This window comes from Aegilops tauschii, chromosome 5, assembly GCF_002575655.3.
Source record: "Aegilops tauschii subsp. strangulata cultivar AL8/78 chromosome 5, Aet v6.0, whole genome shotgun sequence".
NCBI lineage: Eukaryota > Viridiplantae > Streptophyta > Magnoliopsida > Poales > Poaceae > Aegilops > Aegilops tauschii.
This window is the reverse complement of record NC_053039.3, coordinates 514,832,155-514,853,905: the sequence shown is the minus strand read 5'-3', so window position 1 is coordinate 514,853,905 and position 21,751 is coordinate 514,832,155. Positions and strand designations below refer to the sequence as shown.

The following is a 21,751-nucleotide window of genomic DNA, read 5'->3' as shown; positions in this document are numbered from 1 at the left end:
GCTAGCACGATCGTCGACACAGATCGAGGTGATCCTCTTGTCAATTCAGATTCCCCCCCCCCCCCCCCCCCCAAATCTCTTCGTGCGTGATGGGTGGCTACTTCAACGACATCAAGGAGGAATTTCCCTCTACAGGACTTTGTGACGACACAATTATAGCTATCCCGTCTTCGTTCTCTCCACCAGCGATGCTACGACGACTAAGCTAGCGACAGTGAAATTAGTTCAAATGGATTTTCATGAGGGCTTACATGTACCTCTAAGTTTTCCCAATGTCTCTTGTAAAAGCGAGGACAACTGTCCTAGACCTGGGTATTTATTTTGCATACTCGTTTTCATTATGTAATATAATTTAGATATTCCCTGCAGATATTAGACTCTCGCAAAAAAGGGGTTAAACTCCCCCTCAACTGGCTGATTTACAGCATGGTCATTGGCTGCCTCGGTACTATGCCACACATCCCCCATGGACCCCACCCCAACCACGTTGATTGTTTGAGAAAAATCTCCACTCGTTTGTCTCTCTTAATTGTCTCTCTATCACACCGCAAGCCGTTAATGCATTAGATGCCACAACCGAAAACAATGGAATGGCGCACGCTTGCCGCCGCAGCTCGCTAACCCTCTAACGCCGCAAGCCTATGCTTGATGCAACAAGTCCATGCGCGTTGGCGCCGACGCAAGGTTGGGGAAGGGTCACCGACTCAAGGGCTGCTGCTGAACCTAGCACAGCTGCGCGCGTGCACATGACGTCCAGGAGGAGCATGCGCCGTGACTATGATGACCACGCCGGCAACAACACATTCGATGTTGCGTGACAATGGCTTGCCACGCCAACAATGACATCAATGTTGCTAGAGGTGACAGTAACATGGTCCATGTCAACAATGGGTGACAAAAAGCTCACATCACGCAAGGCGTAGGTGACCGCAACATGGTTCATGTTGTGATGATTTAGACGATTGATGGGTTGCAAAACAAAGATAAAAACGGTTCGACGAGGAATGCAGCATGGCTCGTGTTGCGAAGCGCGGAGCCCAATATAAGTCTTGTTGCAAAGGGTGATGACGCGTCACCCAATGAAGCATGAAACTGGGGGTTACGGTGTCAACTGAACTGAAATGAAGCGTGATCTTGAAATATTTGTTTAAACTGATCTGAGCTTCCTGAGCACAGTCATTAAGTTAAGCTCCATCCATAAACAAATGCATTACAATGTCGCCTTCGGCCTTGCTCTTCCTGCTCGCCGCCCACCTCGCCGCCGGCGAGACCACCACCTCCACCACGACCCTCACCGCCACCCCGGCGACGCTGACCAAACCAGACCACCACGCAGTCACCCTGCAATGGTCCAACCTCCCCGACCCGGGCCCGCTCGACTACGTGGCCGTCTACTCCCCGCCGACCTCCGGCGACCTCGACTACCTCGGCTTCCTCCTCCTCAACTCCTCCGCCTCCTGGGCCACGGGCGCCGGCAGCCTCGCGCTCCCGCGCCTGCCCGACCTGCGCGCCCCCTACCAGTTCCGCCTCTTCCGGGGGCCGCCGGGCGTTGACCAGGACGGCGACCCGCTCCCGGACGCCAGCCACCGCACCGCCGTCTCGGGCGACGTGGCCCACGAGGGATCCGGCGCCCGGCCCGCCCAGCTGCACCTGGCGTTCACCGACGAGGCGGACGAGATGCGGGTGCTGTTCGTGTGCGGCGACGGCGGGAGGAGGTCCGTGAGGTACGGGCCCGCCGGCCGGCGCGAGGAGGAGGAGGAGTGGGAGGAGGTGCCGGCGGTGGCGAGCACGTACGAGCGGCGCCACATGTGCGGCCACCCGGCGAACCACAGCGTCGGGTGGCGCCACCCCGGGTTCGTCTTCGACGGCGTCATGAAGGCGCTGCAGCCTGGGACCAGGTACTCCTACAAGGTAGTGACATGGTGAACTGTGGCTGCTAACACTAATTCTGTGCTGGCATTTTGATCTGAGTTTGATTTCCAGACAGACATAGCTCATTGTCCGCAATCCTAGTTTAGGATGTGCAAAATTACACTTAATTTCAGATGGGGTCGTCTGAAAGTTGTGCAAAATTTAATTCTAGAACACTAGCTTCAGTTTGATATACAGTGTAGTTTGTGACACAATACATAATTTCCGTAGCACATAGTTTCAAAAGTTCCAACCATAAGGAGCATCAAACATCATCGGCATTTGGCATAAACGCTCACCTAATCTTTTGAAGTTTGGACTGTCATTTGATAGGTTGGCAATGATTCAGGAGGCTGGAGTGAGACACACAGCTTCATCTCACGCGACGCCGAGGCCAACGAGACCATCGCATTCCTCTTCGGCGACCTGGGCACCTACGTCCCTTACAACACCTACTTCCGAACGCCTCAAGAAAGTCTGTCGACCGTGAAATGGATCCTCCGCGATCTCCAAGCCCTCAACGACAAACCGGCAATCATTTCACACATCGGCGACATCAGCTACGCCAAAGGTTACGCATGGTTATGGGATCATTTCTTCGAGCAGATCGAGCCCATCGCTGCCAGCACACCATACCACGTCTGCATTGGAAACCACGAGTATGACTGGCCTTCCCAGCCCTGGAAACCCTCCTGGGCAGCAAAGGTGTACAACGGGAAGGACGGCGGCGGCGAATGCGGAGTGCCATACAGCATCAAGTTCAGAATGCCCGGAAACTCTTCCCTCCCCACCGGCACCAACGCCCCCGACACCCGGAACCTCTACTACTCCTTGGACGCAGGTGTTGTCCATTTCGTTTACATGTCCACCGAAACAGATTTTACCCGTGGCAGTGATCAGTACAACTACATAAAGGCCGACCTCGAGCGCGTCAACCGGAGCCGAACGCCGTTCGTCGTGTTCCAGGGCCACCGGCCGATGTACACCTCGAGCAACGAGGCCAAGGACGCGGCTCACAGGGAGCAGATGATCCAGCACCTGGAGCCCCTCTTTGTGGAGCACGGCGTGACGCTCGCCCTGTGGGGGCACATTCACAGGTACGAGAGGTTCTGCCCCATGAAGAGCTACCGGTGCCTCAACACGTCGTCGAGCTTCGTGTACCCCGGTGCTCCTGTGCATGTCGTGATCGGGATGGCCGGGCAGGACTTCCAGCCGATGTGCCCATATTCCCTCAGCCGCAACGGTCCATGTACCGTGGCAGCGAGTTCGGGTACGCGAAGCTTGTGGCCACGAGGGAGAAGTTGACACTGATGTACATTGGGAACCATGATGGGCAAGTCCATGATATGGTCGAAATACTGTCGCCGCAAGTCGGTGCCGCCTGGTAAGTTGGTCGGTGCGATGCCGGAGAAGATGAGGTACCTGGGACTTGCCGGCGGCGTGGTGCTTGCCATGCTGCTCGGTTTCATGGCTGGCTTTGCTGTTAGAAAGAAGAAGGCGGGCTCTGCAGGATGGAGTCCTGTACAAGATGAGGAGTCCTGATTGGTTCGCCCCTTTACTCGTTTGTGTTGGTAAAAATTGCTCTTCCTTTTCCACTGTAACATATCTAGACACCAATTGAATGTCTAGACACGACAGCAACTAAATACTTAGTCTTCAGATTCACCGTCATCAGTGTGTCTGAATGAAGTAATACGATCTTGACACGCAGCGCTTACTGACGTCTTAGGGATGTAGGCGCTGTTTGGTTCTAGACCTAGCATTGCCACACTTTGCCACACATTTTTGCCAAGCTTGCCTAAGGTTAGTTCATCAAAATGAGAGCCACAAGTTGGCAAGCCTAAGGGAATCTTGCCACATTTTTGTGTGTGTATGTCATGTGGGGCCCAAGTGTGGCTTGCCTAAAGTGTGGCTTGAAACAAACACTCTGGTCAAACTTGCCTAATTTTAGGTGTGGCAATCTTTGACAAAGTTAGTCACAAACCAAACAGCCCCGTACTACGATGATTGATGTATTGCTTATGAATGTATCCATGGAATTTGTTCATCTTGTTCATTGTGGTGTGTTGATTGTCAGTGTGATTCTTCTAGTCTAGTGCTCATGCGTCTTGAGCTGAATAAAAGCCAAGTAGGTTTCTGTACCTTTCTTGTTTTAGTAGTATGTTGCTGGTGCATACCATGCTTGTAAAAGAATATATATTTGGTGTGAGACGGTCATTTGAACATTCGATTACCATGTCGATATATTACTGCTGCCCAAAGCCGCAAAGGTTGGAGATTTTCTGCACACTCACAGAAATTTATGATAATTGGATCAATCTCATAATAAATCGGTAGTACTGTACTTTGTAGTCTCCAAAAAATAATAATAGCAACAAACTCACACCAAGAGCAGGAGTCGACAAAGTGGCTACGCCTGCTATACACCACACAACACGGTGAGCAATTTAACCAGATGCTTGTTCAGCTGTAGCAAGTATTCTGTGGCAATGTATGCACCGGTTGGGATTTGCACCAAACCTGTCCACTTGTGTTGTCGGCAGTCGCTTGTTTCCGGTATCTCTGCCGTGGTCGCGCAGCGGGCACAAGAGCGGCATATCATGCTACGACGGTCAGCTGCTCTGGTACTCAGACGCGCTCAGGTACTCGCCGTTCTCCTCAAAGTACTCAACCAAGCGTTTCAGGAATCTGTCGCTGCTTACGGTCTCGGCATCGCACACTACGCAGCACTGCCGCCTTGCTCGTGTTACGGCGACGTTCATCCGCCTATGGTCACTCAAGAACCCAACCTGATGAAGCAAATGAATATAGATTTCAGATTTACCAACTAGACAAGAGCTCAAGCATCGAAGCTGCCCATGTAGTGGGTATGAATCTTCAATCATAATTGACAACAAACCAATTTTTGTTCATTATACATACTAACTCAGGGCCGCAGATACCCAATATTTGCACATCACTCACGTCATATCTAAAATGCTCACTCTATTTTATTAGACTTTTAATCGTATGGAACTTCCCGTCGTCTCATGCCCGTGTACATCAGACATTAAAACAGAGGATAATTCCTAACCTAGGAAGATCACGCAAGGAATCATACCTCTTTCTTTGGGTTGGATCTGACCATCGAAATGATTATGGCCTCTTTCTCCCTACCCTGAAATCCATCAACTGTTGATATCTCCAAGTCCTTCAATTTAGCATCTTTATTTCTCAACATTTTCAGGCAGGTTACCTGTTACACCATCCAAGGACCCAAAAATCAATTTCTAACAAATATGTGAAGACTCAAGAGCAGAACAGCAAAAAGAACATGCAGCAACAAAGGCTTGCACGGTGGCCCCCAAAACAACTAGCAAGTGTAAACAACTAAACATGATGCTACTGAATACATGCGTATGAAGAACACATGGCTAATAATTATCTACTATCTATAAATTTTGATTAACACTGAGAGCATGTAATAAAAAACCTGCGCAGAATACGGCGTAATAATGCCAATATCAATTGCACGGACACCACTCTCAACAAGCAACTTGGCATGAGCAATGGATACTGCAGCCTCGCCCTCATTCATGGTGCTCTCCTCTTCATCTTTCACTTCTTCCATGTCACACCTGAAAAGTACTTCAGACATGTTAGGAGTACTTTACATATCATTTCAAAAACATTCATATTGTTCATCACTTTGAATATTTAAATGTTTTTCATATTAGCCAATGGATGGTCCACATTTGAGATAATGTTGAACCTGTCTAATTATTGTATTAGCATATGACATATCTCTCTTCAGTCAAGCCACTACCTAGTCCTACTTTTGCACAAGAGTATCTTGAAAACTACAACACGATGCAGAGAGTGAGAAAACACAAAAATAGCGAAGGCTTCACTGCATGCAAACAATTTGCCACGTACGAGTACTCCAACAAGCCACTGAGGGGGAAAGGCACCAGAGAATACAGACCCTGTAGTGTCAACGAGTATAATAGTTGGTTCTGTTGAAGAAGATTTATTCACTCCTTCAAGATCATAGAGCATATGCCCAGCAACACTAGAATGCGCTTTGATCTGAGAATACAAAGGGGAAAACAACATGAGGAAAGTCGTGGCGTAAAGAGAAAGAGGGATTGAAACCAAGTTCCTAACAAGTAGCACAATAAGGTAAGAGAAAGCACACCTTATTATCGTAAAGTTCTTTTGATGACCAGTTCATGATTAGCTCGTGCATCCTGTACTGGACAGTGAGCATGGATGTGATTTCCTCTCCATAACCTTCTGTAAGGCGTTCAAAGAGTGTCTTTCCCATACCCTTTTTCTCAGCCTCAACACTTTGGATCGTTGGAGGAAGTTGAAGATGGTCTCCAGCAAGCACGCACCTTGGCCCCTGAATACCAAAAGAATATCAAATAAATAAGTATATAAATGAGAAGCTCCATAACACAAATGCTAACTTAACAAGAACATAAGAGTAACCCTTTCATCCAAATCATTATACATGCCAATCATGTCAAACACAGAAACAACTGCATTGGTGATGGCATAGCCAGCTACCACCATTTGAGAATCCCAAAACTAATGAACCACCAGAAGCAGGATACCATGACTGTAAAGCCAAAACTATATTCCCTAGGATCTGTCTACTGGTCACACTTATGGAGATTACAGCAGATTAACATTGCATCATTACAGATTTTTATCTTATATCCATACCGACGTGCTACAATTTACACCAATATAAGAAACCTGCCTCAAACATACATAGACCGATGATTCCTCAATGAATATATAAGTACATAAACCTATTTAACCATTAACAATTTATTCTCTTTTGAAAGGCATGTATGTTGCTATCTCAACTTTCATTGTAACTGTATTAAGTTACGACTTACCTTCAGTAAGGCTATCCAACATGCCACCTCGAGTGCCTGAGCAGCCTCATCAATAATTACCAAATCAAATGTAATGCCAGCTAGCTTTTTGGTAGATGCACCTGTCAAAGTCGACAGTACAACATCTGCATTTTTTATGACATCAGCGACTGCAAGCTGCTGTCGTTTTCGCTCCTCTTTGGCAAGGGTTTTAAGCTCTTTCCTGATGTCCCTTTTCGTGTTTCTATCTTTAGCTTTCAGCAATTTGCTATTAAGCACCTGACAGAAAGAACAGAGCATATCAGTAATTATCAAACTACATCGAATGAAATTACAGCTATTGGTCCTATCTAAATAGGATAGCTTCCACGCTAGACTACTCCTTAACAGCTGAGGATACACATGCTATCCTAGAATTACAGAAAACTTAAGAATTTGGAAATGAACGGTTACCTTCATTTCCTTGCGAATGTCTCCGGCCAAGCTGCTATTATCTGCTCGCAGTACCTGGTCCCAGAAGATTAATAAGGTTAAAGGGACACATTAAGGCATCACTGATAATTCATCTGCTTAGCCCACCCATTTTAAATTCAGTAGGACAAATGAACTAACCAATCAAGCTGCTTAAGTTAATAACAACTTAAGTTAATAACAAAAACATAGTAGAATTTTTTGTGTTAGGAAAAAAGGCATAACCTGCAGCAAATAGGAAAAATGATCCAACCAAAGGCTATACTTGAATCAAAAGTTGCATGCATGGTAGAGCGAAATAAAACATAACATGAATTCCCATAAAATCTCATATAAAGGCAAAGGTGGGTACACTTAACCATGCACTGGATGAGTATTGAAGTTCAATGTGATCCAAAGCATAACTTCCGAAATAATAAAAAAAGGAATTATTTTCATATAGTTCCCTAGTACAAAAGCAAATTGAACAACTTAAACTTAAACATGGGTTTTACCTGTGCATCAAGAGCACTGTCCAACACTTGCGGTAGTAAACGGGCAGGATGCCCTAACCTCACCAATTTTGTTCTACAGAAAGAAATAAGGATATTTAAGTAACTTAGGGTTGAGATGATTAGGTCACTAGAATCCACTTCTTTTGTAAGGGCTACATAGATTGTAACATTTTTCCCAGAGAAACAATGGAAGCAAAAAATATATGTTACACTTCTTTTAGCAACCTATACTGTGAGAGTCGCTCAACAATGTTATCGACAGCAATGTTGGAAGCAGCACAAGCAAGAATTTTCGCCCCACGCTTGACCTCCTGCAATATTATCTCAATGATGGTTGTTGTCTTCCCAGTTCCAGGAGGTCCATGAAGCAAAAAAGCATCCCTTGATCTGAGGGCCTTCGAGATAGCATCTTTCTACACAAGAAATATGTTACATTTCTCAATAAAATCTGTGCTGGTCGAAAAGCATTTCATAGAACCATTGACTTTCATGTCTAGTTGCCTACAGTTGTAAATTTATAACAGTTGTTTCATTTTATAATGCTTCAATGATACATGAAGACAAGTGAAAGAATTCAAGGCATGTCATAAAATGTACTCCCTCCGTTCCTAAATATAAGTCTTTGTAGAGATTTCACTATGGACCACATACGGATGCATATAGACATATTTTAGAGTACAGATTCACTCATTTTGCTCCGTATGTAGTCCATAGTGGAATCTCTACAGAGACTTATATTTAGGAACGGAGGGAGTAAAAGACATCCATTGCAACATTTCTGATTTATTGTTAAACAAATATTGTAACTACATTAAAAAAATCATGTACTGGAACTAGATTGACCTGTGCACTGCTTCAGGAGCACATATAAACTATAAGGAAAACCTATCAAAATGAGTTATCCAGTTTGCCCGTCAGGAGGCATCAGTTACTTTATAAAGATAGCAACATATATGATAGCAACACTAACAAATTAGATGGTGAACCTAACTGCTCTAGACTTGTCGTGAACACCAGTAGGTCCTAATGGCATTTTTTTTTTTATGTACTCAAATTGGGTGGATCAGAATTGAAATGGAACATAGGCAGCAACATGCAAGAATGTAAAAAGCAAAAACAAAGTCTAACCTGTGAGTCATCCAAATTCTTGTTAAACGGACTGAACTTCACGGCATCCTTGGAACGCATAGGGGAGTTCTCTCCAAATAACACAGGAACAAGGTTTGCAGAAGGTCCGGCTTGGATGCCCTTGCTAAGTTGAATTAATGCATCCTTCATCCTGCGGTAAGTAACCTACAAGAGGGATTAATAAACGGTATGATAATGCTGGTGCGCAAGTAAAAGATAAAGGATCATGGATTAAAAAACAAAGAGGTGCTAGGCGAAAAATATGCTTAAGCTTGTGCAATTCTACAATGAAACCATGCGGATTTTTTTGGAGTACCTCATTCGCAAGCTTCTCAAGACGGAGAGGGCTATTTAATCCATCTTCAGGAATATCATCAAAAACGACGGTAATGGAAGAATCCTGTTTGTTCAAACACAACATTGCAATCAGTATGCCTAGTACAATGCAAAGACTTAAATAACCAACAACCCTTAGATGTGAGTAAGATACCTTCAAGCGATAAACTACACCTTGCCCAAGAGCAGGGGATCCAGCATCTGCTTTATTTGGCTTGAGGGCAACCACGTCGTGCGTACCAAACTAGAGCAGCCAAGGGGGGAGACAGACAAGCAAGATCAGTGCTGCTAGCAAAAGAAACAAAGTGCCTAATCCCAGAAAAGTCCTGGGGACGTGATTCATTAATGAACTTGACAAATGCAAGTATTTGATTACTACACAATCCCTTTCCAGCGATTAACATTACATAATCACACATACAAATTGATTACACTACTCAAGTGGCATAATAATGGGATATAAGAGACAATTTCCATAGCCCACCAACGAATGATAAGTCGACAAGTGATCCAGACCACATTTGCAAAAAATTCCTAACCAGAGACCAGAAGCGGCATCCTGCTATATGTCATATTGCCAAACTGAGAAGAGGGGAAAGGAAGCAGCAAACCTCACCTTGTGAGGCGGAAGCACGTCGCTCTTGTTGGGCTGGAACTCGAGGAGCGTCTTCCCCATCAGCCCCGTCTACTCTACCCACCAAAGGCAACACACAGCAAGCTATAGATTAGCACCAACCAAACCCGCGCACCAATCGAGTCAGCACCAATGCGCCGAACCAGCAGCCTACCTGTGCGTCGGTGCACTTGAGGTTGGGCATGACGGACCCCCTCCTCTCCTTCCTCTTGGAGCTGGCCTCCGACTCCGCCGATATCTCCGCCGCCTGCGCACCAAGCCGCCGCAGCAGCTCATCATCGCAGCCCATTCCAACATCAAACCCGGGGGGGATGGGAGGGGAAGGGAGCAAACCTTCTCCAGGTCGATGAGGGGCGCCATGGAGGAGACGAACTCGTTGAGCGACATCATCTTCCCCGCCGCCGGCCCCTTGCCGGAGCCCCGCCCCCCGCCGCCGCCTCCTCTCCGCTCCTCCATGGCCGCCGCTCCTCGGATGACTCCGCCCAGGCCTAGCCGCCTCCGGTCCCACAGCAAGAGGAAAAGAGAGAGAAGCGAAGGCGCGTGGGCTCGGCCCACCTAGACATAGCTCGGCCCATTCGAAATACTCACGCGCACCAGGCCCATGCGGGCCCACCGGAGCGGCGCACGAGCCAAGCAACAACCCTAGCTAAAACCCCCTCGCCCCCCTCCGCCGCGCCTCCGCTCTGCTTTGCTCTCCGAAATCCCATCCGTCTCTCCTGCCCCCTCGGCGAAACCCTAGAATCCATCCGGCGCGGCATGGCGGACGGCGAGGGCGGCGCGGACGGCCTGGCGGAGAGGCTCGCGGGGGCGGAGATCGCCGCGGACGGCGGCGGCGGCGCCGGCGGTGGCGAGGAGGAGCCGAAGCTCTCGAAGAAGTGCGCCTCCTTCCTCGCTTCTTATTACCATCCTCCGTTTCGCGCGCGTCGTCGCCGTCTGCTCTTGCTTGTTTTGTTATGCTCTGGCTCTTGATTGTTGGCTGTTGTTGGCTTGCAGCGCCCAGAAGAAAGAGGAGAAGAGGAGGAAGCAGGAGGAGCAGCGCCGGCTCAAGGAGGAGGAGAAGAAGAGCAAGGTGTGATGCTGACCCTTTCTTCTGTCGTGCTACTTTTCTGATGCAGATAATGTTGACGCAGTTCTGCGGCTGGGGTCTGAGAGAGAGCTCCCTTCTCTCTGTCTTGTTTGCTGGAACACTAACATCTCCGTGTGTGCCTTTTAATTGTTGTATGTAGGCAGCGGTGGCTGCGGTGGCGGCCGGTGGAGCGCCCCAGCAGGCGGCGGCCGACGATGAGGACATGGATCCTACTGTATGTCATATCGGCGCCGCTTTCTTGCTGATGTATTATTACTGGCTGAATTGCGTTCTAGTTCTAATCAATGTGTTTCTTGCTGCAGCAATATTATGAGAATAGGCTCAAGACCCTTGACGTTCTCAAGGCCGGGGGTGCTAATCCCTATCCGCATAAGTTTCTAGCTAGCATCTCTGTGCCTGGGTATATTGAGAAATACAAGGGCCTTAATGAGGGGGAGAAGCTTGCTGATGTTACAGAGTGTCTAGCAGGTATATATTGTTCCATTGCCCTGGGGAGTATTATATGAGATTAGACATGGGTTTGATCTGTGGCTTTGTTTTTCAAAGGGAGGATCATGAACAAGAGAACATCATCTTCTAAGCTCTTATTTTATGATCTTTATGGTGATGGCGTGAAGGTTCAAGTAATGGCTGATGCCAGGTAAACTTTGAAGACTAATATGGTGTCTGTTTGGATGGCTTCGTCACTTTTTAGCTTGTCTATTACTATCAGTACCGACCTATGAAATGTATGGACTTCCATTCTCACATTTTTACCCGTTAATAGGACCTCGGAGTTGGAAGATACTGAATTCTCTAGTTTCCATTCTGGTGTGAAGCGAGGTGATATTGTTGGTATATGTGGAATTCCAGGTATGTTAGCTTTGCTTGCAACTTAATTGATTATTATCGCATCCACATCCAAATTCTATCTTTGAAAGAACCATACCAGTTCTTGGCTTCTGAGTTTTCACGGTTGCTACTTAATCAGCTACTTAAACACGTTGCTGCATCGCCAGTTCAGTCAATTGTGTTTGCATTCTGGTTTTATACTGGGTTGGACAAACCTTGTTTTAACAGAGTGGTTTTAATTTATTTTTCTTTATAAAATATAGTAAATAAGTGTTTATATTTTTCACGATTGATTTTGGGCCTGCTATTATAAGTACTTTTTTTTGTAAATTGTATATATAGCTTATATCTATAGTTGGTTGTACCATTGTTTAACTTTTTTTAACAAAAGTACAAAAGTATACATGTAGGTTGTTTCTTTTTGCTGTTGAACTGTGTCTGATGACTTGGAATTCTCACTTGTTAATCATCAGGAAAAAGCAATAGAGGGGAGCTCAGTGTATTCCCACGGAAATTTGTTGTGCTCTCCCCTTGTCTTCATATGATGCCCCGGCAGGTGCGAAGCAGAATCTGTTTGAAAGTTGGTTCTTGAAAGAACTGTTTTTCCGTCCATGCATTACTTACTTTTTCAGTCTGCAGTCTTTCCTCTGGTTTCTTAAGTCTTAGTTGGGTTTTTAGCTTAATTGAACTATTTACATTAGTATATATTTTACAGAAGAGTGAAGGAAGTGCGGTGCCTACGCAATGGGCCCCAGGAATGTGTAGGAATATCGAGAAGTATGTATTGAGGGACCAGGTTTGTTCTCATTCTAACTGTTACTTTTCTCGCACTAAATTCTTTCTGCGATGTGGAGTAGCTGTCAAACAAGTAGTAACTGTTAGGGATATTCCATAGGGTGTTATATGCATATGTTCCTTCTTATTTACATGTAGGGAAATTGGCCTTTTGGCCCATGGAAAAGATTAAGGTCCATTTCTAACTTGGTGTCATAAGCTTAGGCTTTCGTCTCCCAACTTGAGAGACCCTGGGAAGCCCAACATCGATCAGCCATCACCATAGATTAAGGCCCATTCCTAATAGTAACATTATTTTTTGTAGCATAGAATTTTGTATATTTAATCTTCCTTGTTGGTTTATCTCCTTCTGTGCGTGGTCTGTAATCAGTTTTAGCACATTTTGCACTTTACTTTCACATACAACATAATCTTAGGCAGTAAAATGCTTGCCATTGAGGACATAATTATATAACAAATCACTAGGCAGGTCTTTGAAGGCTTTACGAGCACCCTTAGGCATGTGATATGCTAAGGAATAGATCTTATGTCCACTTCCTCTTTGCTAAATCTCACCTGTTTGTTCACATTGTTATGGGTGTGGATGGGTAGTACAATGCCAGTTTCTCTACCAACTTAATTTGCTGAGTTGCTCCTGGTATTTCTAATTTGCATGACCAAGTCGTACTGTTGATGGATGTGACTTTCAGTTATCTCTTTGTCTCAACGGGCTGTCAATTCTGAATAATCCAGCATGCCACCTTTGGCCACATGTTCAAATGTTAATCATTTCCATTGGTGGTGCTTTGATTCTTGAACTGCTTGTTTTGTGATACCAGGAAACTCGTTATCGTCAACGATACCTTGATCTTATGGTAAACCATGAAGTGAGACATATCTTCAAGACCCGATCCAAAATTGTCTCGTTTATTCGAAGGTTTCTTGATGGGCTTGATTTTTTGGAGGTAGGATTCTTGAAATATGTTTTCTTGTACTTCTGATGATGCTCGGATGTTTGAACTATCTACATGTCTCTAGGTGGAGACTCCAATGATGAACATGATTGCCGGTGGAGCCGCTGCAAGGCCTTTTGTCACACACCATAATGATCTAAACATGAAGCTTTATATGCGTATTGCACCTGAGCTTTATCTTAAGGAGTTGGTTGTTGGTGGATTGGACCGTGTCTATGAAATTGGGAAGCAGTTCAGGAATGAAGGGATTGATTTAACACACAATCCTGAATTCACAACAGTTGAGTTTTATATGGCGTACGCAGATTACAATGACTTGATGGAGCTTACTGAAGCCATGATATCTGGTGAGAATCTATTTCATCGATATTTTCCTTCTTCCTTCGTACCTTTCTTCTTTTTCTGTAAATAATTTTTTATTTTGATGTTGACAGGTATGGTTAAGGAGCTGACTGGTGGGTATAAGATAAAATATCATGCCAATGGAGTTGATAATCCACCGATAGAGATTGATTTCACGCCTCCCTTTAGGTAATAGTAGGCATAATTAAGATGTACTCCCTCTGTCCCAAAAAGCTTGTCTTAGACTTGTCTAGATACAGATGTATCTAGACACATTTTAGTGTTAGATACATCCCTATCTAGATAAATCTAAGACAAGCCTTTTCGGACGGAGGTAATATTTGGTTAGTAGCATTTAAATTGCTTTTTGTGCTTTTTAACTGATCACCCAATTTATTGCCTTATTGCAGAAGGATAGACATGATTGAAGGATTGGAGGCTATGGCCAAACTGGAGATACCAAAAGATATATCGAGTGATGAAACAAACAAGTATCTGATAGATGCATGTGCCAAGTATGATGTTAAATGTCCACCTCCCCAGACAACAACACGGCTGCTTGACAAGGTTTTACTTTTAACTTGTGGGGACTCCATCCGATGCTGTGTCTTCATTATTTTTTGTTGGGTAGTTTTGGCCATACTTTTTGGCTTATATGACAAGTGTTTGGTGAAGAAAGTTGCATTCCCGTAGAACCCCTTATTTGGCATCATATTTTGCAACTTGCATTGTATTATGAAAACTAAACTCACAATCTCAGTGGTATTATTTGTTGTCATGGTCTAAATTACCGTTGGGTTTGTGCCTTTGTCCTTAAGTTTCTTGATGATTTGTTAGCTAATTTTACAAGCCATGGTCTTTTAACAGCTAGTGGGCCATTTCTTGGAGGAAACATGTGTGAACCCAACATTTATTATCAACCACCCAGAGATAATGAGTCCATTGGCAAAGTGGCATAGGTCCCGACCTGGGTTGACAGAAAGGTTTGAGCTCTTTGTTAACAAACACGAGGTATGTCCTATTCTTCATATAGGTCCTTTGATACCTGGTCTCGTTTATGCTGGCTTACACTGTGATCTGCAAATGTCTTCTAGGTGTGCAATGCCTACACTGAGTTGAACGATCCTGTTGTGCAAAGGCAACGGTTTGAGGAACAACTAAAGGTACCTGTTTGAATTTGCCTGAGAACTTAATATAACCTTGTGAATTGTAATTCTTGCTGTAACCACCCCACACTGTATGCTTTGAACTTGGCAAACGCCTAAGTAACCTTATTATATTTATTTTTCATGTTGATAATTAGACTGTATGCTGGGAAACTTGAATGTTGTGCATATATTTTGTGTGCACTTATAAGAACAGCGAAGCTATGGAAGGGGGTACACTAATGGAGCCTGCATTGCTCTACTTTCATGAGTTGCTTGTTGAGAAGTTAAATAATTTTCTGGTCTTATTAAAATATTCCAGGATCGTCAATCTGGTGATGATGAAGCTATGGCTTTGGACGAAACATTCTGCACTGCCCTCGAGTATGGACTGCCTCCGACAGGTGGTTGGGGTTTGGGAATTGATCGCCTTACAATGATGCTGACAGATTCCCAGAACATCAAGGTTAGGCTATTTCCATCATTTGTGTTTCACGCAGTGCAACACTTTTTGACTTGCATTGTGGAACTCATCTTTCTGATGCATTTTCAGGAAGTTCTCCTGTTCCCGGCCATGAAGCCCCAAGAGTAGCTGTTTGCAAACCCATCAACAGGTATGTGAACACACTACTTTATCTAGTACTCCGTAACTCTTTGTGTGCAACATAAAAATGCAAACCCGCTGGGTTTATGAAAGATGGGAAGTTGGCTTATCTCCATCTTAGTTACTTGTCTAATCTTGCATAACTGAGTCTTGCGGATCATGAAATGTTTCGGGTGTTAACAAAACTAAAGAGAAATAGTGCTCAGATTTCTTGTTGCACCTAAAAAATGCAGTATTTTGACCTGTTATACCATGGAACAGTTTGTCGATCTGACTTGGTGCGTCTATGCTGTTTCTGTAGAAGTAATTTTGTTTGCTGCGCTGAGGCTGGAGGATTATGACATGACAATACAAGGAGTTTTAACTGTGCTGGACAAAACATGTGTAGCAGCACTGGAGGTATAAGCTACTTTTGCGTGGAAGGGTTGTTGAAAATTTGAACTCCTGTTAGGGAGGAGCAGTGAGGCATATGAAGCAAGAATTAGAAGGAGCCAAAGTGTGCTACATGTTTGCTTGTTTTCTTTTTGAAAATTTAAAATTTAGTGCTTGGTATTGCTATACACTTTCTTGGATCTCCGTGTAACACTTGCCTTGCGTCTTATTTGTATGGACCACTAGAGGTAGAGGTGCCTCTTCCTCTTATGCTTGTAGCCAGGGTATTTGTTTTGAAAGATGGGTAGGATGAAAGGTCCCAGAAGCTGGCATTCGAATCAAAAATTTACAATACAACTGGAGGAACTTAAAGAGAGCTAAAATCAACTAAATACAAGCTGCCGTGGCCGCAATCTTCATATCTGGGTGGCAGTGGAGATATTTGAAGTTCTAGTTCGTTCTAATACAGACTTGTGTAAATTTGGCCAAGTTCATATAAATACCTAACATCTATACGGCACTAAATTAGCCTTGTTAGATTATATTTTCATACCATTTATTTGATGTTATAGATGTTAGCAATATATTTTCCGGAAATTGCCTTTGGTGACGGAGCTCACTGGAGGCCTCCAGATTCAAAATTAAAATTTCATCGAAATTCATATTTTTACATTTCAAAAAATTCTGAAAAAAAGTACAGATATACATGAAGGCATAATACACATGTGTGTAAATTTTCAGGGCAAAATACGTTGAAATGAGGGCTGTGCAAAAAAGACAAATCTGAGGCTCATGATACTATTCATCTTTCCAGTCCATGAATTTGTCTCTTTTGTACAGGTTGCATTTCAACGTATTTCATCATGAAATTTTACACACATGTGGGTTACATCCTTAGATACACGCATATTCTTTTTCAGAATTTTTTGAAACATAAAAGTTTGAATTTGAAATTTTCAAAAATAAAGGCCTCCATGGAGCTCGGCCTCCAAAACGCCATTCTCTATTTTTTCTATAAAGTTTGTCGTATTTAAAAGGTTTGACCCAGGAGAAATGTGAACTTCAAGAGTATATGTAAGACGTCGAGTATTAGTATTGCAACAGCAACAAATTAAACATGGTCGATTTTCTGGATCATTGGAACGGCCGAGCTTGTTCCAGCACCTCAATTGCGTCGTCCCCGTACTAGACGCTGCCACAGTGTCCCCAGCTCTGGGTGGGTAGCTAGCTCTCGTCCCTGGCCCAAGACGGCGACGCTGCAGTGAGCACGCCACGGTTCTTGACGGAATTCGGCCGACGCTTTTGAAATCTTCAAGCACCCGAGAATTATCACAAGCGCTCGCGATCGAGGATGCGCTCCCCAGTCCCCGCCTACGTGGCTACGTGTGGGACCCAAACATTAGGCGCCGGAAACGGACGTCTTCTCCACCGTCGCCAGAGGATTCCCCTAGCGACCGCTCAGCCACCAGGAGCCTCGCTCCCCGGCGCCGCCTGCCAGATGGATGCCCTCTCTCTACCCGCGGCTGCCTTTGGCGTGGACCCTCTGGATGCTGTCAGCCTCCTCCGCCATCCGCGTCGCCGTGTCGAAGAAGGCGGCCAGGGCCAGATCTGGGTTTTCATCTTCCTCCCTCTCTCTCTCTCTCTCTCTCTCTCTCTCTCTCTCTTTTTCTTCCTACTTCTTTGCGCCCTTCTTGTTCGTATGCTACCAAAGTTGAAATTTGGTAATTCTGGAGTCGGAAGTAGACCGGTTAAAACTTAAAAAAAGTAAATCAGTTCTAAGTTTCTTAGATCAATCAAATAGTTCAGCTGAAAGCTGCCTTCTTGGTCGATTTTTCATCCGAATCTGGTTAATACTCCAGTTAAGAAGCATTCATGTCCTTGGAGTAGCAACTTCCTGCTTTAAAAGTGATGTGACACCATGCGTCCGACGCAGGTCGCCGATATTGACCACCTTGTGTGTCCACTGCCGTGTGCAGACCGCAGAGTCGACATCACCAGGGACTTGTGCCTCTGCGAATGCATCTCCAAATTCCAATCACTTGAATCACATAGCTCTGTCTACCACTCCAACCAAACGGCTGCTCCGTTTACAGTAGAGAGAGAGAGGATGAAGATGAAATGGCCTGTCAAGAAGACTGATAAAAACACCCAGTTCAATCATATCCACAAAGTCGCCGCAACCGCGATGATCTTGCTCCTGATCGCCTCTGGAACACCATCGGCCACCTCCGCCGATGCAAAGGGCCGATCAACCTCGGGTTGCGTTGCAAGGGAACGGGAGGCGCTCCTTTCCTTCAAGGAAAGCTTCCTGGACCCCACCGGCCGTCTCTCCTCGTGGCGAGGCCGAGACTGCTGCCGGTGGCAGGGTGTCCGGTGCGACAACAGCACTGGACACGTCGTCAGAATCAACCTCCGCAACACCGCCCAAGATCCCTGGAGTGCTGACTTGATGCTATCGAGTGGCGAGCTGAGCTCCTCCATCACCGGGTTGCGATATCTGAGGTACCTTGATCTGAGCTACAATGACTTCAACCGGACAAGCATACCGATGTTCTTCGGTGCCCTCAACAACTTACGGTACCTCAACCTCTCATGTGCAAATTTTGAAGGCAGGATACCTCCACACATCGGTAATCTCTCCAAGTTGCGGTATCTGGATGTTAGTGATGATACTGGTAGTCTTTCAGTATCCCATTTTTCATGGTTGCGTAGGCTCTCCGTTTTGATTCATCTCGATGTGAGCCGAGTATTTGTCAGATCAGCTAGGAATTGGATCAGCCAAGTGAATATGCTGCCTAATCTTAAGGTCCTTCGATTGTCCGACTGCGGGCTTAACACTACCGTCTCTACTCTGTCCCCGTCCAACCTCACACATCTGGAGGTGCTTGATCTGTCAGGCAATTCATTTGACACTTCACTCCAACACAACTGGTTCTGGGATCTCACTAGCCTCAGGGAGCTTCGGCTCGCAGGGTGTGACTGGCCAGCAGGGCCTATTCCCGATGCTCTGGGCAACATGTCCTCCCTTGAGGTCATTGATTTAAGTGGCAACCATCAACTATTCGGGTACATCCCGGCAAACCTGGAAAAGCTATGCAATCTGCAGGTGCTGAATTTGGACTGGGTGAATATCAACGGGGACCTGACAACACTCATGGAAAGATTACCAAGGTGTTCGTGGAATGCGTTGCGTGAAGTGTACTTGTTACGAGCGAATTTGTCCGGGGAACTGCCAGATTGGATAGGAAATCTGACCAGTCTGAGCCAGCTTGACCTCTACCAGAACATGCTTGTTGGCCCGGTACCTGCCGGGATTGGAGCACTTGGCAATCTGGCTTACCTGGACTTCGGCTTGAGCAATCTCAATGGTGTGCTGTCGACGGAACATTTTGCAAACCTAGTGAGCTTAAAATATCTCGACCTTTCACACAACTCTCTGAAATTGGATCTAAATGGCAACTGGGTTCCACCATTCAGATTAGATAGAGGGTACTTCAGCTCATGTAACTTGGGTCCTCAATTCCCGACGTGGCTGAGATGGCAAGCTGGCATAACTCAGCTTGATATTTCCAACGCAAGCATAAGTGATGTCTTGCCTGACTGGTTCTGGACTGTTTCTTCTCATGCTTCAGTGTTGTACTTGTCAAGGAATCAACTGAGTGGGGCCTTTCCAGCACAGTTGGATCTACCGTCGGTTGATGTAATGGATCTCTCAAAAAATTCCCTGTCAGGGAAGCTCCCAGCAAATCTCACAGCTCCGCTACTCAGTCAGTTGCATCTTTCGAGCAATGATATCGAAGGTACCATCCCATCATATGTGTGTCAATTGAATGGTTTGTTGGAACTGGATCTGTCCAGCAATCAACTCACAGGAGATCTTCCAAGATGCCGAGAAAATATTACATGGAGATCCATTGGTCCCGATGTCACATATTGTGTTCAATTCGGTTGTTCCTTGTCGATTCTAGACTTGAAGAATAACAAGTTGTCAGGCAAATTCCCAGACTTCCTCCAAAATGCCTCATGGTTAACTTTTCTTGACCTTTCGCGCAATGTATTCGCTGGTAGTTTGCCAACATGGATAGATGAGAAAATGCCAAGCCTAGAAGTGCTGGTTCTACGATCAAACATGTTCTCTGGTCACCTTCCTAGGCAGTTTACAAATCTGTCCAGTCTTCATTACTTGGATGTGGCGCATAACAACATATCAGGGAAGATACCTTCCTCTCTTGGGAGACTGAAAGCTATGACAGGTGAATCCGAAGGAAGCAAAAAATAATTACAGCGACGACAGCATAATGACTGTCACGAAAGACCAGGAGCGTCAATACACCCTTGATTTCACAAACCCCATTGTGCTGATTGACCTGTCATGTAACATTATAACTGGACATATTCCGGAGGAACTATCTTTGCTTGGGCGACTTCAGACGCTGAATCTCTCTGGCAACCAGCTAGATGGAACAATCGTGGACGGTATCGGTGCCTTAAGGAAATTAGAATCTCTTGACCTATCCTACAACAGTTTGGCTGGTGAAATCCCGTCAGGTTTATCTGACCTCACATTTCTGAGCTGGCTAAACTTGTCCTACAATGGTCTATCAGGAAGAATCCCCTCGGGGAGGCAGCTACAGACACTCAATGATCCATATATATACGTTGGTAACCATGGGCTTTGTGGGCTTCCTCTCCCCAACAATTGTTCAAATGGAGCAAACCCAAGTGCCCATGAAGAACATGAAGGTGCACCTAAGGATACAACATATTTGTTCCTTGGCATAAGCATGGGGTATGTAGTGGGCCTGTGGACAGTGTTTTGCATCCTTCTGTTCAGCAGAACTTGGAGGGCTGCGTGGTTTCGGCTTTTCAATCAGTTGTGTGACAAGAGCTATGTGCAAGTGGCCGTTGCTAAGGCCGCCATGGCAAGGTGCTTCAGAGACGAGGCATTGTGAAGGTTTTCTTGCACCGCACAACCCTTGGATATATGGTCTTACAACCGGGTTGGATGGCGGTCCAATAATAGGATAGGTGTCTAGTCATCTTACCCTATTTTCGTCGGTTGTGGCAAGTTTCTTTTAAGCATGTCGTCGGATTGTTTGAGACCTTGTTTTGAACCTGAAACTTTATGCAATCAAATGGCTGTGTGCATCATGTGATGCAGAGGCCAGGGGTCTTCCTCCTTTTCGAAGAAAAAGTGTTATGTTGTGTGTAGTAATAATATGGTACAGAGAGAACATGTTTAATGCGTCTGTATCTTCAGTGTGGCTTATTTGATGGTCAATTACTGTTAGGATAATTGTTAAAAGCTCAAGTTGTGTAGCTGGAAGGAGTGTTTCATGTAACCAAGTCTAAACATTTGCTATGTCTTAGGAACTACGTCTAGTTTTGTGTGTGGTGTTTTTCTGGTACCAAGGAACTGCCACAACACTCTGCTGGTTTTCAACAGTGGTTGAGTGTATGAAGAAGTAAGCGACTTTTAAGTAGTGTGTGGTTTCTGTTAGTTTTGCCTGTCTGGATCTGTTTTTTCTCGTGTCCGATTTCTGTGCAAAACAAATGATCATTCACCAGCTTTTTGCACATGTGATGCGAAATCGTTCCAAGATGCATGTACAATGGTGGCATATGGATACATATGCCCCATGACAAAAAATAATTTAAGGCACCTACATTTATTTATTCTCCCCAATGCAAGCTACCACTAGTGGGCCTTATTAAGAAATAGAAAATAAAGACTCTAGTACACATGCATATCTACTTTTCACTCCAACCTTTTCAGCTTT

The 21,751-nt window shown here is 45.2% G+C and overlaps 3 protein-coding genes and 1 pseudogene across 3 annotated transcripts; 3 read left to right on the top strand and 1 right to left on the bottom strand.

The window, feature by feature from the left end:
• Window positions 1–1,142: 1,142 nt before the first annotated feature.
• Window positions 1,143–3,582, top strand: LOC109760573 (probable inactive purple acid phosphatase 2; annotated as a pseudogene).
• Window positions 3,583–4,210: 628 nt separating this feature from the next.
• Window positions 4,211–10,379, bottom strand: LOC109760571 (uncharacterized). The gene is made up of 15 exons (XM_020319380.4): window positions 10,176–10,379; window positions 9,997–10,089; window positions 9,825–9,893; window positions 9,363–9,452; window positions 9,189–9,272; window positions 8,873–9,037; window positions 7,970–8,157; window positions 7,745–7,817; window positions 7,233–7,286; window positions 6,801–7,058; window positions 6,089–6,295; window positions 5,876–5,979; window positions 5,384–5,528; window positions 5,012–5,146; window positions 4,211–4,700 (listed from the first exon to the last, which is right to left on the bottom strand). Exons 1-15 carry the CDS (start codon window positions 10,296–10,298, stop codon window positions 4,524–4,526), a joined length of 1,965 nt encoding a protein of 654 aa, XP_020174969.1. The 5' UTR covers window positions 10,299–10,379; the 3' UTR covers window positions 4,211–4,523.
• Window positions 10,380–10,510: 131 nt separating this feature from the next.
• LOC109760570 (lysine--tRNA ligase) lies at window positions 10,511–16,296 on the top strand. Its single transcript, XM_020319379.4, has 17 exons — window positions 10,511–10,717; window positions 10,836–10,911; window positions 11,069–11,143; window positions 11,232–11,397; window positions 11,476–11,569; window positions 11,696–11,781; window positions 12,234–12,316; window positions 12,476–12,556; window positions 13,374–13,499; window positions 13,573–13,855; window positions 13,943–14,039; window positions 14,261–14,417; window positions 14,718–14,861; window positions 14,945–15,013; window positions 15,318–15,461; window positions 15,549–15,609; window positions 15,901–16,296. Exons 1-16 carry the CDS (start codon window positions 10,599–10,601, stop codon window positions 15,585–15,587), a joined length of 1,839 nt encoding a protein of 612 aa, XP_020174968.1. The 5' UTR covers window positions 10,511–10,598; the 3' UTR covers window positions 15,588–15,609; window positions 15,901–16,296.
• A 1,453-nt stretch (window positions 16,297–17,749) lies between these two features.
• LOC109760569 (receptor-like protein EIX2) lies at window positions 17,750–21,165 on the top strand. Its single transcript, XM_040391030.3, is given in 2 exon segments — window positions 17,750–20,220; window positions 20,222–21,165. Coding segments are annotated over 2 exon segments (3,033 nt in total). The 5' UTR covers window positions 17,750–17,889; the 3' UTR covers window positions 20,924–21,165.
• The last annotated feature ends 586 nt before the right edge of the window (window positions 21,166–21,751 follow it).